Source organism: Danio rerio, chromosome 22, assembly GCF_052040795.2.
Source record: "Danio rerio strain M-AB ecotype USA chromosome 22, GRCz13ab, whole genome shotgun sequence".
NCBI lineage: Eukaryota > Metazoa > Chordata > Actinopteri > Cypriniformes > Danionidae > Danio > Danio rerio.
The window spans coordinates 28,073,479-28,094,054 of record NC_141042.1 but is presented as its reverse complement, the minus strand read 5'-3'; the positions used below and the strand labels follow the sequence as shown (position 1 = coordinate 28,094,054).

The following is a 20,576-nucleotide window of genomic DNA, read 5'->3' as shown; positions in this document are numbered from 1 at the left end:
TTTTGTAATTTATATATCCCTTGTAATTTTATTTATTTAATTTTTTTATTATTATTATTTACTGATTTGTTCCTTTGATGTGAAAAAAGTAAGCATTGTATTTCTCATTTTGCATGACATTTTCCTTGTTATTAATTATTCAGTGTCATTAATATTTAATTAAAGTGAAAATAAAAACAATTAATAAGCATTTATATGTTATTATTCGACACGTTATTTCTAGTTTTGGCAAAACTTTTAGCATCAAAACAATTGTTTGTTTCAGTACCATAAAAGTGTCATGGGTTACATCAAGGGTGCGAATTACAGGGGGGTTGGAGGGTGGGGGGATTGACCCCTCATTAACACTTCTTTGTCCCCCCTGAAGGACATTAAAACAAGATGAATAGGGGGGTCAGCTCTTTAATAGTAAGACATAGCTTTCTTTGATCTATATCTTAAATATTGAAAATAAAAAATGTATAATAATAAATATAACCTTATAATGGTTCATACCATTGTGAATATATAATCGCGCCAATCAATACTAAGAAAAAATATCATTCAACAACAGTCTGAAACTGCCACTGATATACATCTCAAGTATTCACAAAACACTTATTGTAAAATAGGTGTATTTTGACCTACAGCAACTTCTAAAAAATCTATAAATGTCAAAACACTGAAAGCGTATACATTTACATACAAATGAGATGTAATTTGAGTACATTAATACATTTGATTCACTAAAGCATGTATTATCAAACTACTAACGTTAACAGTTATCAAAAAGTTGACCCATTCGTTCGTCAATGTATAATTCGCACGCTGGTAACATCAATGTTTAAAGTAATTTGTTCAAGACAGAAAACGAAAAAATACCGATAAAATAATTTTAAAATCTAAATTTTTATTTATATATAAGTTGTGTAGTTTTGAGCACAACTACCCCAAGCGCTGTGAAGCTGGACATGATAGAAAGTCTAGCATACTCAAAAATAAAAGTACTGCCGTTGCCATGACTAAAATTCAGTTAAATTAACACATCAAATTAAAATTATTTCCAACAATTAAAACTGGTTATAATGATTGTATTTTTTGTTTTTATCTCATTTCATAATTGTTTTAAAAAATCTGACAGTTCTTTCGATCAAAAGTCCTTCATGGAGTCGCAGGACTTTAATTTTTGTTACATTGCAGAAAGTGTCCATCAAAGCATCGCGTCAGATACTTTTTGTATTTTAAAGATATTGTACTTTAATTGTTCCTCAAGCAGAAAAAAATAAGTTATTCGCATGGTATGACACTCAGTGGGATATATTTAATTAACACTCTCAATTGTGATGAAGTCAGCAAGTCGATCGGGTCACGGGAGCAATTTCGCAATGTGTTCGTTATGTCATTAATACACTTTAATGGCAGTTCATTCATGCAAGCGATATGTTGACAGACAGACGTGTGGCAATGAATGAGCCAAGACCGAACACAACAGTTTGAGGACACTCGCAATGCGGATTTCATTTGACAGCTTCGAGAGCAGCGCAGATCCTGCGTGTTGACTGATTTGGTGCAGAAATAGCTCTTGTTTGGGGTTTGTAGGATCATTTCCTCATCATGCTTCAGTTGGGAGATGGACTCGTACTGTTTTCTACTGTATTCGTCGTGGTTCTAGTGGGAACCAGGAGCGCTGTGTGGCCCACGGTGCTCGCGGCCTCTCTCTACCTGTTTCTGGTGATGTTTCGGTTCCCTCAGGTTCCCTCCAGCCGGGCCAGACAGGTGCTGCAGCCCGGCTCCAGAGTGCCTGCGGGCGGCGTGTCGGCGGTGGCGCACCGCGGTGGAGGACACGACGCCCCAGAGAACACTATAGCTGCTATAAGAGCGGTGAGCACATCAGTGTAGTGTTTCTGATTAATATTAATGCGTATAATGCATTTACAGACAATAAATGACGCTAATATGCCAAACAAAAAAGTGTCACATAAATTAATGACAGAGGTGGAGAGATATTTTGTGTCGAGTGTATTATAATGGGACCAAGCAGGGCAGGGGTGCCCAAACTTTTTTTTATGAAAGGACAAAACCAAATTTGATTGAGGCTAGTGGGTCGAAGGTAAATAAAGATGTGGTCATTTAAAATGGGTAATTTGCTAATTTATCTAATAGTTTTACAATGGCTATAAAACATAGCTTTATAATAATAAATATTATTATTACATATATTATTACAGTATATTTTTACATTTTAAATTAAACTTATTACAGTAAAAACAAAATCTAATGTATAACAAAATTACACTAGTTTTTGTCTTGCCGATGTGTTCTGCATAGTCTTCTATCTGTCAAGTGACAGCATTTCCATTTGATAAAATCAGATTCATTTACAACATTCAATTAAAACATTTAATTTCAGTTTGCTTTTTTGTTGCTCAGCAGTAAAACAAATAAAAAAGGTTAAGCCAAATTACATGTGAGTGTAGTTAACTCAAAATTGACTGAAAGTAAATTCTACTCATTTGAAAAGAGTTTTGAACGCAGTGTTGAAGGTAACGAGTCAATTAAAAACCTCACAGAACTCATTAGGATTAGTTTTTGAACCATAATGGTTTGTTGCAATAGGTTTCTTCAAATTGTTTGAGGTATCTTAACATTTTGGGTTTCACAGTGTAGAAATGACAATCTCTATGTTAAAGGCATTCGCCCTAACTATTTCGATCATACTCTCCTCTCAGATGGGATGGTGGGCCAAATAAAAAGTTACAATGGGCCAGCTATAGTCCCACAGGCCCTACTTTGAGAATCTCTGGTCTAAAGGGAAGCGACTGACTTCTGACTTTCAATATCTTTGCAATAAGTTAATTTCTTTTCTTGGTATTCCAGGAATTTTTAATTAACTCGTTTTTACCATTAAAAATTGTTATTTATTTCTTACATTTAAAAATATATGTATTTATTTATTGTTGGTATATTACGAAATATGTACTTAAGGGAATGTTTAATAATAAACTCATATCAAAACATACAAACATAAAAATTCCCAGCCATGCATGACATTATATAAGAAATGTATGTGGATAATTTTAGACTCATGTTGTGCATTAGAAGTGCTTTTACATACAGGTAGCGCGTGCATTAAAGGGCAAAGGTATAGTTGACGTAAATAACTATTCCTGCCACAGAAAGAAAAAAAATGCAAAGGTGTAAACTCAGAAGAATGCCTATAAACGGATAAGCTAATAAAAGTCACCTGAAATAAAGTCACAATCCTGGGGGGCAAGAAGTCAGAGCTGAGATTATGAGCTTGAGTAACAATGTTGTAATGTAAACTAGTTTAAATACATTTTTAATTTTATACAGACTCAGTTTTAAACTCAACTTTTAAAATATCCTAATCTAAACATTGTGGGAGTTTCTCTGTTTACTCGACTTAAAAATGCTTTCTCTGTGGATGATCACCTAGCCTAGGGGTGTCAAACTCAATTCCTGGAGGGCCGAAGCCCTGCACAGTTTAGTTCCAACCCTGCTCCAACACACTTACCTGTAGGTTTCAAACAAGCCTGAAGGACTCAATTAGTTTGATCAGGTGTGTTTAATTAGGGTTGGAACTAAACTGTGCAGAGCTGCGGCCCTTTTGGAACTGAGTTTGACACCTGTGACCTAGCCAATCAGATAAATCAAATATTCATCTTTCATTCATTCATTTTTTTTTTTGTGTACGTAATACATGAGCCATCACATGCCCTTAAATCTCAAAAGAACACTTCTCGTATTAAACGTTACGAAAGCATTGGGTTAACCATAGTTTCAAGACGCAGTACTTCACACCAAGCACTCTTCCTCTCGTAATAACGCTTATTTCTAAACGAAAGGCGAGTGAGAATGGAGCCACGGGTGTGGAGCTGGACCTGGAGTTCACGGCTGATGGGGTTCCTATACTGATGCACGATGAAACCGTGGATCGAACCACAAACGGCTCAGGACCTCTGAACAAGCTGCTCTTCTCTGAACTGCGCAAACTCGACGCAGCCGCCAAACACAGATTCAGGTCAGAACTGAAGGCAGTCTTGTTTCATAAACCGAGCATGACCAGGTTAAAGACAGCAGGTGGTATGTTTGTGTTTGTTGTGGAATAGCGACCGTTTCCGAGGCGAGAAGGTCCCGACGCTGCAGGAGGCTGTAGAGGAATGCATTAAGCACCAGTTGACCATCTATTTTGACGTCAAAGGTCATCCAGATGAGGTACTGTCACAACTATCTTTGCTCTGCACTTTGCATCCACAGATATCTTTACCAATGAAAGCCTGTTAGATTAATGATTCTTGCATCAGCAGACCAGAATGATAATCTAGTCATGCATGTTATCTGTTTTCTTTTATAGGCAGCTGCAGCTCTAAAAGAGTTATTTCGGAAGTATCCAGTGCTCTACAACACAAGCATCGTCTGCTCATTTGAGCCCAAAGTCATCTATAGGGTAACACATTTATGTAATTAATTTCTTGTCATGCTGTGTTCAGATTACACATATTTCAGTGTGGTAAATTGTGTGATTTGGATTCATAGATTTTTAGAGCATTTCAGATTACGTGTTAGTTCCTGATCATTGCTTGTTCTTTAAAAAAAGATAGTTGTGATAGTTTTTGGTCATTCTTTGTTATAAAGAACCAAAGAAATGTAAACTTGGGATACATACAAATTTCTGCTGTCAAAATATATCGTCCGAAAGTTGCCTTTTCCAATTTTCAGGCATAAGAAAAAAAACAGCTGAAAATATAAGATGAGAAAATGTGTATGTATGTATGTATATATATATATATATATATATATATATATATATATATATATATATATATATATATATATATATATATACATATATATATATATATATACATATATATATATATATAAGTTAAAGTCAGAATTATTAGCCCCCTTTGAATTTTTTTCTTCTTTTTAAAATATTTTCCAATGATGTTTAACAAAGCAAGGAAATTTTCAGAATATGTCTGATAATACTTTTTCTTCTAAAGAAAGTCTTATTTGTTTTATTTTGGCTAGAATAAAAGCAGCTTTTAATTTTTTAAACACAATTTTAGGGACAAAATTATTAGCCGCTTTAAGCTATATTTTTTCTCGACTGTCTACAGAACAAACCACTGTTATACAATAACCTGCCTAGTTAACCTAATTAACCTAGTTAAGCCTTTAAATGTCACTTTAAGCTTAATAGAAGAAAATTCCAATATTCTGAAAGCTATAATAAATAATTTGATGGGTGTTTTGAGCTGAAACTTTACAGACACATTCTGAAGACACAAAAGGCTTATCATAAATCTTGGAAAAGGGGTGAAATAGGTGCTCTTTAAGTCAAAGTGCAAAATAGCTCAATTTTCCATTGTGGATTATCTGCTCATGTGCACACACATCTATGCATGTCATGAAGCACACAAGCTCACCTAAAAAAGCAAAGTCAGCTTAAATAATGCACCGGCAGGACATTTCTATGTAGCATGCTTGATCTTGCTGCTTGCAATACTGTGCAGTCAAGGCAACACTGGTAAATGACACCTCTCGCCTAGTTCACTGTCAATAAAATATTACTGTAGTTATTTATTTTAGTTGAGTTAAACTGAAAAAGTCTTGCAAAATTACTTAATTTAGTAAAATAATTAATGAATAATTATGTATCCCTAATGAAAACATCTGTCTTTCTGTCAGTGCAATATCAGGCAACTCAGATGTCACATCACAACACCTTATGTCAGTTTTTATATCCAACACATTTTATGTTTCCATTTTCACTTCAGATGTTATTTTATCTCTATTTTGAGCATAAGTGCCCTGCGAAGTGAACTCCACAGGACATTCTGCCATGATTCCAGCTGGAAGGGAGTCTAAAAGTTAAAGTCAGAATTATTAGCCCTCTTTGAATTTTTTTCTTCTTTTTAAAATATTTTCCAATGATGTTTAACAAAGCAAGGAAATTTTCACAATATGTCTGATAATACTTTTTCTTCTAAACAAAGTCTTATTTGTTTTATTTTGGCTAGAATAAAAGCAGCTTTAAATTTTTTAAACACAATTTTAGGGACAAAATTATTAGCTGCTTTAAGCTATATTTTTTCTCGACTGTCTACAGAACAAACCACTGTTATACAATAACCTGCCTAGTTAACCTAATTAACCTAGTTAAGCCTTTAAATGTCACTTTAAGCTTAATAGAAGTGTCTTGAACAATATCTAGTCAAATATTATTTACTGTCATCATGGTAAAGATAAAATAAATCAGTTATTAAAAATTAGTTTTTAAAACTTATGTTTAGAAATGTGTTTCGAAAATCCCTCTGTTAAACATAAATTGGGGGAAAAAATAAACAAGCGGTCTAATAATTTAAGGGGGGCTAATAATTCTGATCTCAACTGTATATATAGTCTTCAGCCCACTGATTTCACTCTCCCTCCAGCCGTAGTCACTGCACAGTGTGAAGCTGCTTTCAGATCAGATGTTGAAAGTACTGGGCTATAAAACCCATTTATTTCAATGGCTTGTGCCACAAGTGTGCTTTCTTGCTGTGCAAACCAAAGCGCAAAAGGAGCTGCAAGCACTGTCGACTAAATACAGACATTAAAGGCACCTATGATGAAAATCATCTTTTGAAAGCTGTTTGGACAGAACTGTTTGCAGGTATAGTGTGTCCACAATCATATTGGGGTGATGTAAACACAATAAGTCTCTTGTTTTACATTTTCTGACAATAAATGGGATCCAAATCCCTCCCACTTTGAGGCCGACCACAACGTGACATAGGAGTGCTGTTTCCCTGCCCACTGAATTGATTTACTTTTATCTTTGCCATGATGACAGTAAATATTATTTGACTAGATATTTTTCAAGACACTTCTACTGTATACAGCTTTAAGTGACATTTAAAGGCTTAACTAGGTTAATTAGGTTAACTAGGCAGGTTACGGTAATTAGGCAAGTTATTGTATAACGACAGTTTGTTCTATAGACTATTCTAAATACATAGCTTAAAGGGGCTACAAATTTTGTCCTTAAAATGGTGATTAAAAAATTTATAAAGGCTTTAATTCTAGCCGAAATAAAACAAATAAGACTTTCTCCAGCAGAAAAAAATATTATCAGACATACTGAAAATGTCCTTGTTCTGTTAAACATTATTTGGGAAATATTTGAAAAAAAAAAAAAATTCAAAGGGCGGCTAATAATTCGGACTTCCAACTGTGTGTATATATATATTTGCAAAACATTTTTTTCAGCATTGCCTTAACAAAACCCGTCCAGTCAATTGCAATGCTCATTTTGATTTGCTTTTTAGTCAACGTGAGTTTGCGATGCAGTTTTCACTTTGCACTTCATTTACGGCAGGCCCGGACCTACCTCCATTAAAGCGACGTCAATACTTGGACACAGTATCACCGAGGTGGTCTTACAGCCCTGTAGTAACGTCTGGTTTTGTAAAGGCTTTAAAAATGTTTTGCAAATATATAGCTTTTTTTATTGCACATGTTGTTTTTGTTTTTTTGCACTGCTTGATTTTTATTTGCAGTTTTGTTTTGTTTTTTGTTTTTTGTTTTTTTGCAAATTTAATTTATTTCTCAAAAATTATTTTTCGCTTGGTGATTTTTGGAGATTTGCATTTTTTTATTTTTTTGGTCAATAATTTTTTTGTTTGCAAAACTTTCTTTAATTTTGCAAGTATATATGGCCCCAGATTGACTCCATAGTATAGTCACATTTGCGTGCAAAAACAGTGCAAAGTTAAACGTGCGTGCTGTGTGTGTGCTTGAATTTTTGTAACAACATTGTGTGTCACTCATCGTTAGTAATTGGCGCTCTCTCACGGTATTCGTGCCGCCCTCTTGCAGACGAAAGTGTAGAGGTTGGGGGTTAGTCTTGGACGAAAGTAAAAAGCGAGGGTTCTCCATGCTGCCTCTAGCAAAATGCCGCCCTGGGCGATTGTCCATGCCTAAATCCGCCACTGTTCATCCTTGCAGAAGTGCTTGAATTAACTCCATATAAGAAATACATCAAATAATCATTGGGAAAGTTCTTACTGTGTGTTCACACCGAAAGCAGCAAGAGCGTCCAAGGTCGCTCTGGCTGTCCTGGCGACAACGTTGTCTGCCTTCTGCTCCGGCGGCGAGAGTGTCAAAATTCGCTACATTGAATTTGTATTTAAAGGGGTCGTTGCTGCATATCAGTTACATTCCTGCATAAAACGTGATTTCTAGCATGAAAATGATGCTCACTTTTTATCAAACTCATTTAACAATGGAAGATCAAGTTGCATGTGGGGTGGTTTTGCTCCACTTAATTATCCAATGTGTCCATATGTCTGAAATATCCTGAAGCACCAATACTGTTTTGTATTGTCACATGAGATGCACACATTTTTAAAGATAAATATATATAACATTTATGCACATCAGTAACTTGCCAGTAACTTATTTAATGCATGTTCCTGTGAGAAAACATTGTAAATAATTAAAAATCCGGCGACCACAACAATCAAACCCTTGGGAACAACTGTGGTCGGAACCAAAGTTCACAGGTCTGTGTTCCCTGAACTCCTCTCAAGCTGTGGACTTCATTCTGATTGCTTGACGCCGAACCGTGTCATAGATCATTACCATAAAGTTGACTTGATTTCAACTTTCCTTGACGCCCACACCGGCGAAGACGCGTCGCGCTGCTCCTCGCCACTTATCGCCGCTGGCTCTCATTGAAAATAAATTACTTTTGGCTACTTTGACGCTCTCACCACTTTCGGTGTGCGTACAGTTACTGTAGTATTTCTCACTGATGTTACGTGAGATCTGATTCCTTTGTGTCTGTCACTATGCTGTTTATCTATTGAGTTATACTGAAAAGGTCTGACAAAAATACATAACTTAGTAAAATAAGTAATAAATAATTATTACAAAGCATTTTTGCATCCCTAATGAAAACATTTGTCTATCTGTCAGTGCATTATCAGGCAACCCAGACGTCACATCACAACACCTTATGTCATTTTTATGTTCAACACATTTTATGTTTCCATTTTCACTTCAGATGTTATTTTATCTCTAATTTGAGCATAAGTGCCCTGCGTAGTAAACTCCACAGAACATTCTGCCATGATTCCAGCTGGAAGAGAGTCTAAATGATTCATTAGAATGGCATGAATGACATTAGAATGGCATGGGTGTGATATGTGAATTTAAAATTGTGTTTATTTACAGAGGGTATATCATGTCACACCTCTTGAGTATGTGTTAACCTTGTGTGAAGATGTGGCGTTTATGAAAATGGTGTAAATCCATGAATGAACTCTTCGAAGTGAAGTAAAGGTTTCCTGTGGTCAGGAAGTTGGGAACACTGTGTAGGGAACATGACCATGATTTAACCCTTTTTCTAATTAGCTGGTTATGTAAATCAGTGTGTTAAATAAGTGAGATGTGCAAAACTCTATGCAGAGCAGGTGCAACAACCCATTGAGATGACCACTGCCCTGCATCAAACAAGACCGACTAATGATGATGATGATGATGATGAAGCCTTTATTTGTCACATATACTTTCATGCAGTGAAATTGGACCCCCTTTGACCATGCAGGTCGATGAAAGATAGCTTTTAGAAAGAGGAAATGAGATACATTTCGGGAAGAGAGAGGCGATAAAAAAACACCCTCTCACACTGTCCTTGAATTAGGGCAGTGTGAGTACAGGGGGGAAATGCCCCAGCAATCAAGCACATAAACACATAGACATAACATTGCAACGGGATGTGAATATAGTCCAATGAGGGCGGCAGCCATATGGTCCACCAGCTAAAAAGCGCTGCTCGCAGTCCCGCCTACCCACTCCAGTGGGTGAAAGTGATTGTCTATCTGTAGCTGTGTATGTGTGTGTGTAAGCCTGTAGATTTTAGATAATATTGTAAATTAGTGACATATTGTATGCAGTAATAAAACTGTAATATTAGGTTCATATCATGTAGTCTGAACCAGGAATGCTTTTTTTAAAAACAATAATACAGATAATATGAAAATGATCTGCTCACCTCCTCTTCAGATGCGGCAGGCGGATCCGAATGTGGTGACCGCACTGACCCATCGGCCGTGGAGTCTCAGCCGTTTTGGCGACGGGACGCCACGCTTCTCTTCCACATGGAAACAACACTGGATGCAGGTGTTGGACGTGTTCCTGGACTGGGCTCATCATCACCTGCTGTGGAACTTGTGTGGAGTCTCTGCCTTCCTGGTGCAGAAGAACTTCATCTCGCCGTGAGTCATTTTAACATTATAATTGTCATGTCATTATGTAAATTACATTCCTGTAAGAGCTTTAACACTCCTACCACAAGTCCTAAAATAAACTGTGCATTAAATAAATTGTCTAAATATAATCGCTGAAAAAGGAGTTATACTGACCACTGGATAGTTGTTTTAGTAGAGACTAAAGCACTGACTAAAGCACTGACCACTGCAACACTTCTAGTCTCACAGTTCATTATTAAAGCCTACTAGTGGAACTAGGGGTTGCTAGTTTGCCAGAAATTACATTTTTGTTCATACTTGGGGTTAGAAAGTCAATTGAATTAACGAGTTATGGAAAATGACATCCCTGATGTAAATAAACTGTCATGTCACATAGATACTGTCACACAGTCTGCATGATATCAAGATGTTTATTTGGCTAGCACACATTGTTAGTCTTAAAGTATGTGTGAACTGGAAGTCGCTGGAAATTTTATTTCAGTATGTTGATGTGCCTCTGACTGAAATTGAAAACTGAGTAGGGGTCGGAGCTTTCTTTTAGCACATAATGTAGCAAACAAACGGTAGAGGGGCGTGGTTACGAATATTGTTGCTGAAACCATCAAACTAGCGTCTACAGAAAAGGAGTCCAAAAACAGAAGAAAATGATCTGAATTTTTTCTTATTGTATATTGAAGACACTGGTTTGAAGTATATATGGAAATTGTGCACTAATATTTTTTGCCCAACCTTGGTGATCAGCAAAGAAAAATAAAATGGAAAAGTGAAATACGGGACAAAATATGACTTTTCTTAACAAGTCAGGATAATAGAAATAGATCTGACATGATGTCTGGTCACCCTAAATCTAGTTATTTGGGTATGATTACATAATTTTGGTGCTGGAGCTGTGTGATTTTGTTAATTTTAAAATGTTAAAGGGCTGCAGCAATTACTGTCTAAGTACAAACATCAAAAAAATATAAAAAATAGAGTTGAAGTAAGAATTAATAGCCCCCCTGTTTATTTTTTTCCCCAATTTCTGTTTAACAGAGAGAACACATTTCTAAACACAACAGTTTTAATAACTTATTTCAAATAACTGATTTATTTTATTTTTGTTATGATGACAGTAAATAATATTTGACTAGTTATTTTTAGGACATTTCTATACAGCTTAAAGTGACATTTAAAGGCTTAATTAGGGTAACTGGGCAGGTTACGGTAATTGGATAAGTTATTGTATAATGATGGTTTGTTCGGTAGACTATCAGAAAATATAGCTTAACGGGGCTAATCATTTAGTACGGAAGCGTAGAGCTGCCACCCAGGTAAAAAAAAAAAATCTGAGCTTTATCACGTTTGTACAATATACTTTTCACGTTCTTACAATATAATATCACGTTTGTACAATATAGTTTCACGTTCTTACAATATAATATCACGTTTGTACAATATAGTTTCACGTTCTTACAATATAATATCATGTTTGTACAATATAATATCACGTTTGTACAATATAATATCACGTTTGTACAATATAATATTACGTTTGTACAATATACTTTTCACGTTCTTACAATATAATATCACGTTTGTACAATATAATATCACGTTTGTACAATATACAATCACGTTTGTACAATATACTTTTCACGTTTTTACAATATAATATCACGTTTGTACAATATAGTTTTCACGTTCTTACAATATAAAATCACGTTTGTACAATATACTATTCACGTTCTTACAATATAATATCACGCTTGTACAATATAATTATCACGTTCTTACAATATAATATCATGTTTGTACAATATAATTATCACGTTATTTGCCGCCATACGTGCGCACAGATGATGATATAATATCACGTTTGTACAATATAGTTTCACGTTCTTACAATATAATATCACGTTTGTACAATATAATATCACGTTTGTACAATATACTTTTCACGTTCTTACAATATAATATCACGTTTGTACAATATAATATCACGTTTGTACAATATAATATTACGTTTGTACAATATAATATCACGTTTGTACAATATAATATCACGTTTGTACAATATAATATTACGTTTGTACAATATACTTTTCACATTCTTACAATATAATATCACGTTTGTACAATATAATATCACGTTTGTACAATATACTTTTCACGTTTTTACAATATAATATCACGTTTGTACAATATAATATCACGTTTGTACAATATACTTTTCACGTTTTTACAATATAATATCACGTTTGTACAATATAATATCACGTTTGTACAATATAATATTACGTTTGTACAATATACTTTTCACATTCTTACAATATAATATCACGTTTGTACAATATAATATCACGTTTGTACAATATACTTTTCACGTTTTTACAATATAATATCACGTTTGTACAATATAATATCACGTTTGTACAATATAATATTACGTTTGTACAATATACTTTTCACATTCTTACAATATAATATCACGTTTGTACAATATAATATCACGTTTGTACAATATACTTTTCACGTTTTTACAATATAATATCACGTTTGTACAATATAGTTTTCACGTTCTTACAATATAAAATCACGTTTGTACAATATACTATTCACGTTCTTACAATATAATATCACGCTTGTACAATATAATTATCACGTTCTTACAATATAATATCATGTTTGTACAATATAATTATCACGTTATTTGCCGCCATACGTGCGCACAGATGATGATATAATATCACGTTTGTACAATATAGTTTCACGTTCTTACAATATAATATCACGTTTGTACAATATAATATCACGTTTGTACAATATACTTTTCACGTTCTTACAATATAATATCACGTTTGTACAATATAATATCACGTTTGTACAATATAATATTACGTTTGTACAATATAATATCACGTTTGTACAATATAATATCACGTTTGTACAATATAATATTACGTTTGTACAATATACTTTTCACATTCTTACAATATAATATCACGTTTGTACAATATACTTTTCACGTTCTTACAATATAATATCACGTTTGTACAATATAGTTTCACGTTCTTACAATATAATATCACGTTTGTACAATATAGTTTTCACGTTCTTACAATATAATATCACGTTTGTACAATATACTATTCACGTTCTTACAATATAATATCACGTTTGTACAATATAATATCACGTTTGTACAATATAATATTACGTTTGTACAATATAATATCACGTTTGTACAATATAATATCACGTTTGTACAATATAATATTACGTTTGTACAATATACTTTTCACATTCTTACAATATAATATCACGTTTGTACAATATAATTATCACGTTCTTACAATATAATATCATGTTTGTACAATATAATTATCACGTTATTTGCCGCCATACGTGCGCACAGATGATGATGTGCGCGCGCGGGACTTTTTTTCTCGCGCTGGATCAGTTGAGCGCGCGCGTTAAGATCCCCTGTGCGCTCGCGTATGTAATCTGCTCACGGTTCACTTCTCAACGCGCGCAAACATCACTGCTGCGCTCGATTAATATTGGCATTGATTTGCCGACATACCACGTCGACTCCTACGACAAACTGAAGCCCTTTGGAATCTGTATAAATGGAGCCATTGATGGGTTTTCGAGAGCTATGATTTGGCTTCATGCCTTTTCAACAAACAGTGATCCCAAAATCATTGCTGGTTATTTCATAGCAGAAGTTGAAAAGAGGCTTGGGACACCTTCCCGGATTCGCTCCAATCTGGGAACAGAAAATGTCACAATGGCAGACATGCAAAGGAGTATGGATCATAACGTCAATAACTGTTTTATTACTGGGTCTAGTAATCACAATCAGTAGCTGCAAAATTTCCCCATGTCTCAATCCAAGCATAAAATAGAACTTAATTAATTCTGTAAAACGAGACATTTTCTCACGCTCTGATCGCACCAGTAGCCTAAAGTTTTCACGTAATAACGTGATAATTATATTGTACAAACATGATATTATATTGTAAGAACGTGATAATTATATTGTACAAACGTGATATTATATTGTACAAACGTGATATTATATTGTAAGAACGTGAAAAATATATTGTACAAACGTGAAAAGTATATTGTACAAACGTGATATTATATTGTACAAACACGATATTATATTGTAAGAACGTGAAAAGTATATTGTACAAACGTGATATTATATTGTACAAACACGATATTATATTGTAAGAACGTGAAAAGTATATTGTAGAAACGTGATATTATATTGTACAAACGTGATATTATATTGTAAGAACGTGAAAAGTATATTGTACAAACGTGATAAAGCTCAGATTTTTTTTTACCTGGGTGGCAGCTCTACGCTTTCGTAATTTTGACCTTAAAATGTTTTTTTTTTTTTCTAGCCAAAATAAAACAAATAAGACTTTCTCCATTTGGAAATGTTATCAGACACACTGTGAACATTTCCTTGCTCTGTTAAACATAACTTGAGGAAATTTAAAGGTGGGCTAATAATTTTGATTTTGAGAACATGCAAACTCCACACAGAAATGCCAACTGACCCAGCCGGAGCTCAAACCAGCAAACTTCTTGCTGTGAGGCGATTGTGCTACCCACTGCGCCACTGTGTTGCCCATGATGTAACCAGAATAGCTAAAATACACATTTACATTTGGTTTTACACTTCATTCCCGGATCATTCTTAAGATATACAGGGGGAGAAAAAGCCTAAAATCATATTGTGCGTTTCAAGTGCATAGATAGAGTATAGTGTGGTTTTGTGGATGTAACTGCAAAAGTAAAGCTGACTACACTTCTCTGTTGGAACATGTAGTTTATATCTATTCTTCAGTGCCATCTACAGTGTGGGAGAGTGCAATAATCATTTTGATGTTCACTATTTATTTAATTTTTTTCTCCATCAGGGACTATGTGCAGTACTGGGCAGCCCGAGGGGTAGAGGTGGTGGGCTGGACGGTGAATACGGCAGTAGAGAAGCAGTACTACCAGCAACTACTGAAGATCAACTACATTACTGACAGCCTGGTGGAGGACTGTGACCCTCACTACTGAAACACCACATGGTGCAATGTTTGTTTGAGCCTTTTATAATTCAATGACTAAAGTTGCTTCACTTAAAAGATAGAAGTATATGTCTGTATTTGAATTGTTTAGGTTTGTTTAGTTAGCATGCAGTAGAGACTTGAATTTACAGGGTAACCAAGTGCTTTCATTGTGTATTTTACAATACAGGAGATGTAAATATCAGTGTTCAAATGTACTGTAAAAACCCACTCAGGTGAGCCAATTTATGACTATTTAGAGATAATCATCATTTTTCTTAAATACAGTTTCCTTTTTAATGCCAATCTAAGAACGACTTGGAGGAAAGTGAAAGGAGTTAATTTAATACTCCTGCTTTTCCTTTTCTGCTACTTGATTTGTGTGGAAATCGAGCTTTACTTATATCGATATTTAGTCTAACGTGTGGCTTGTTTTGCATTCATGCCATGAATTCTTGCTAATTACATTTATGTCATATTTTAAAGGTTTGGTATTGATAGCTAATGAACAGGTTACATTTAAAACAGTAAGTCTGTAATTATATCCACCTTAAGGGAGTCAAGATATTTATGATATAAGCAATAAACTTGGTCTTGAGGTCAGTTCTCAGGCAGCTACCAAATGCCAACCTTATGTTGGACACTGAAATACTAATTCACTAATCACAATTACTTGAAAATGGCATGTTTATCAGTTTTCTTGGGCAATTATTGTAAAATAAAAAAATTAATTCTGAACCAAGAGACATTTTGTCTTTATATTTGCTTTTCAATGACCAGAGCAGGCCCTCCCAATAAGTGAACTAAGCGGCTGCTTAGGGCGCTGCTGCCCCTTGGGGGCCCCACAACCCACTAGTGGTTCGAGCCGTTTACTTGCTGAATCATTTTAAATTGCATTTTACAACTTATCTTCATTGACAGTGCTTTAGCACATAAATATTTATACATTTACACTGAAAACAAAAATCATAATTTTATTAAAGTTTACATTGTTACGTCATAAGATTAACAGGAAGCTCAGTATCTCATTTCTCATATACGTTCTGTTCTCGCGGTTCGAGTTTGTTCTTCCAAGGAAACCTGCGAGACCGACTGGTCACAACATACACAGCCATAGCTGTTGCTTCATTGCCTGCCCCATTCATATGCTTGACTTATTTTGCTAATTGGACAGCAAAAATAAAACGAAACTTATGTCATTCTTCAGGTGTAGAAAAACTGAGGGGAAAAATGACGACAAAAAGAGAAGAGCACAAAAAATTTTTTTGCATCACTTTTAAGTGCTAATGATGATGTTAAAGACATCTAGTAGCACATTCATTGAAAACAGACAATTACAAATTAATAAATGTTGTCTATTTATATTAGGGCTGTGCGATTAATCGAAATCGAATTGCGATTTGAAACACTGCGATCAGCTAATCGCAAGAGATTACGATATGAAATGAATATAGATTATATAATTTCCGCCACACAGAACAAATGCGTGACAATTGTCTGTGTGTGATCATCTTACTAGCCAATTGAGTGAGCACTCTATCATTCTGCCCTATCAGAATTGCACAACTGAATTATGCAGAATGCCCACAATAAAACAAAGAAACAGGAAAGCGCGAACAAGTGGGATGATGGTATCTGCCACTTTAGAAGCATTGATAGACTAATTAATATCCATGTTGGTAAAATGGGAATATTTCAAAGTTACAGACACCAAACAAAAATAGGTCATTTGTAAGAGCTGTCGAAGAACTGTTGCTACAGCACGAGGAAACACAACAACCTAAGAAAGCACCTGAAGAGTGTCTTGCTAAAAATTTAACTAAAAGTATTGCCAGTAACACTCAATATAGTAGCTAGCAACAGCTAAGTACAACACTCAGAGTGTTTTTTTTTTTTTTTTTTGCTGTTGTTACACCATATTTCTTTAAAAGAAATCATCACAATTAGATGTTTTCCCCAAATCGCACAGCCCTAATTTATATGGTTTTAGACCCAGTTTTTTAAACTTAGTATAAAACACATTTTCCTGAATTTTACTGAAGCGTCATTTTACTAAAGCGTCTTTCACTGACATTTGCGATGACAATACTCAACTATTTAGACTAGAATAAGGTAGGGCCCCAAAATTATTTTTCTTATTTTTCTTTCTTTCCCCCAAATGTAGAGAGGCCCTTTTTTTCAAGTTAAATAAAAAATAAAGTACAACTTGAATTAACTCCACAACAAACACATCAAATAATCATTGAGAAAGTTCTTATGGTAGTATTTCTCACAAACGTTACGTGAGATCTGCTTCCTTCATGTCGGTCACTGTGCTGTTTATCTGACGCAAAGGCACACTCTGACAGGCACATGGGAACAGCGGGCAGGGAAAACAAGCATTAAAGACACAGGCCACAAAAACAGCTACAAGCAGAAAATCCCAATATTCTGAAAGCTATAATAAATAATCTGATCTAATAATAAAAAAGCTATAATAATAATCATGTCTGTCACTGTGCTGTTTATCTGATGCAGCCGAGGCGGATATTGAGGCACACTCTGACAGGCACATGGGAACGTTAAGCAGGGACAACTAGCATTAAAGGGTCACGAAACACCAAAACACATTTTTTGAGCTGTTGACAGTCTTATATGTGTCCCACACTGCTAAAAACAGTATTAGGACACCTATATTTCACTAAAAAGTGTAAATTGGTTGTTTTTGCGTTATTTCAAGCAAATTCGTACTTCCTGTTTGAAACGAATTTTTGAAGCTGCGTCACGGTCATGACATAATAGCGATGTATTCCAGCGTGCAGACTGGGCGTCTGTGCCAGAGTGTGTCTTATTACATCTTACAGTGTGATGCATTAATGCATGAGTAAGGCTTGGTTCAAACCAATCAGCGCGCTCTATTGTGCAACTTCATTAATATTCATTACTGTCACAGTGTTAAGACGACACTCACACCACGTTGTATTGGCAAAACAAGCGTGAAGTGTTGCTTTTATAGTTTGCTGCAGTTAAGTTTCGTTTTCATTTTCTCTCTGTGAGAGCTCAGTCTCACGTGTGGATTAACAGTGTACGCGATGCTCGACAACAATAACTTACATGACTAAGGAGGAACATTGTTTACCTGAGAGCTGTTCTCATCTGCAAACGCTGAGATCCGGATTCGCTTGTAGTATTCTCTTCATAAAGACGCGGCTCTAGTTGCTGGTGATTGTCCTGTCTCTACAGATTTGGTAAGTGAGCGACCAGTGCTCTTTGTTTATTCAGTTTGTTCGTATTGAACTAAGTTAACTATTGCATTGAGTGTAAACATGTTAGCACCACAACCAAACTTTAACCTCGTGTAGGATTTTCACCGCATTTAGTGACCGGAATAACACACGCGGCTTTCTGACACTACCTGCCGTGTGCATCTAAGTTTCCGGGAAATGCAGAGTGAGTTTTTTTCCTCTCATTCGCCGTGCGGTATCAAACATTGCATGAACAATACACACTTAGAGCAGTTCCTCGAATCAAATATCTCGTTTGTCGCGAGGGGTATGAATGAATTCCCTGAATGAAAGAGCCAAACTGCAGTTAAAGTCCACCATTTAATAATTTGGCAAATAATTCGACTACAGATGTCCACGTAGGTTAAACACCATCACTTTCTACTGTGTGTGTGTGTGTGTGTGTGTGTGTGTGTGTATATTTTGACTCTGAGGCCCCGTTTACACTAGTGCGTATTAGTTTTAAAACGGCGTTTTAGAATGAAAACGATCCGCGTCCACACTCGCGTTTTACCCAGCGTTTCTGAACTGCTCTCCGTCCACACCAAAACGCTGAAAACGCACATCACGTGACCACACACACACACTTTGGCAAGCGCTGCAGCCCATCTACCCAGATGAGAGCTCTGCTGGTCGGACTTCTCATCAAGCATCTCCCGCTGGATCTAATCTCACTATATTTATTAAACGTGATATTTCATTCATCTTGTTGTCTTTATCTAACGACATATTCCCTGACTTTGGTCACTGGAATCTATTACTTGTTCTCAGGTAACGTGTTTTGTCTGAGCGCAAAGATAATGAATGATTAATGTAAGCACGTAGCCTATTCTGTATATTGACTGATCGCTTGCCTTTATTTCCTATAATGTATAAACTTATTGTATGTTATACTTTTATAATGGCCATTATCGATTATTAAAACTGATATTCAGCAAAAGAGAGGGTGTGTTTCGTATTTTCACTGAAATTGAAAGGAGGCAGTTGTTATCGGCTCCGTTTTGTTATAAATATGCACACAGTGAAGATGACGCTCATGCAGCACGACGCCTCAACATTTCTGCTGTCTGTTTAGTTGTTAATATTAAAATAAAAATAGGCAGTTCCTTATATCAAGTTTACATTTTATTGTTGAGAAAGTGAAACAACGTAGCCAAGGTGATGTGAATGAAGTTATAAAGTACACTGTTCCCTGTGAAGATTGACGCGTGTCCTCGATATGTTTTCCATATCAAACTGAGAAGAAGAGATGCAGCCTTGATCAAACTTGCGAAGTCTGAACTTACACGGAGAAGATTCAGGACTGAACTGTGTGTTAGGCTACTTAATATTGAGGAAAAGCCCCAATCAGAGAGGCGAATGTCTGCAGCCCCGCCTCCGTTTTTAGATGTCTCCGTCTTTCCCCATCCACACTGAGACGGAGCTGCAGCGTTTTAGAATGAAAACGGCCTCTCCAGCGTTTTCGAAACGCTCCGTTTTCGGCGCTCGAGAACTCCGGCGTAGTGTGGACGGATGGCGTAACCGTAGCAAAACTTATGCGTTTTCAAACTAAAACGCATTAGTGTAAACGGGGCCTGAAACTCACGCGTGCTCAAATAGACACTTCCACACCATCCCACTTTTCTTCCTCCGACACTCCCCCCTAAACAGAGCTGGACACGCCCACTTTTCTGACTTTTTCCAAAGTAGAGGTGTGAAAACACCCTGCTGAAACGAGGGGGTTTCATGGCCCTTTAAAGACACAGGCCACAAAAACAGCTACAAGCAGAAAAGCCCAATATTCTGAAAGCTATAATAAATAATCTGATGGGCCTTTTGAGCTGAAATCCCAGACACATTCTGAAGACAAAAGACGTATGTTAAATCATGAAAAAGGGGTAAAATATGTGCTCTTTAAAACAGCAAGTCTGTAATTATATATACCATAAGGGAATCAAAATATTTATTATGTAAGCAATAAACTTGGTCTTTTAAGGCAGCTACCAAACGCCAACCTT

General features: G+C 35.6%; 1 protein-coding gene across 2 annotated transcripts; it reads left to right on the top strand.

The window, feature by feature from the left end:
- Positions 1-1,404: 1,404 nt before the first annotated feature.
- gde1 (glycerophosphodiester phosphodiesterase 1) lies at positions 1,405-16,054 on the top strand. 2 transcript variants are annotated; one of them, NM_200243.1, is given in 6 exon segments: positions 1,405-1,860; positions 3,846-4,021; positions 4,110-4,215; positions 4,355-4,447; positions 10,057-10,268; positions 15,179-16,054. In NM_200243.1, coding segments are annotated over 6 exon segments (1,002 nt in total). In that variant the 5' UTR covers positions 1,405-1,593; the 3' UTR covers positions 15,327-16,054.
- The last annotated feature ends 4,522 nt before the right edge of the window (positions 16,055-20,576 follow it).

Excerpts from the sequence above, each read along its gene's own strand:
- gde1 (XM_087302486.1), top strand. The coding sequence starts at position 3,915 with ATGCACGATGAAACCGTGGATCGAACCACAAACGGCTCAGGACCTCTG. Across the intron at positions 4,022-4,109 it reads GCCGCCAAACACAGATTCAG|CGACCGTTTCCGAGGCGAGA; the intron begins GTCAGAACTGAA and ends GTTGTGGAATAG. Across the intron at positions 4,448-10,056 it reads AGCCCAAAGTCATCTATAGG|ATGCGGCAGGCGGATCCGAA; the intron begins GTAACACATTTA and ends CCTCCTCTTCAG.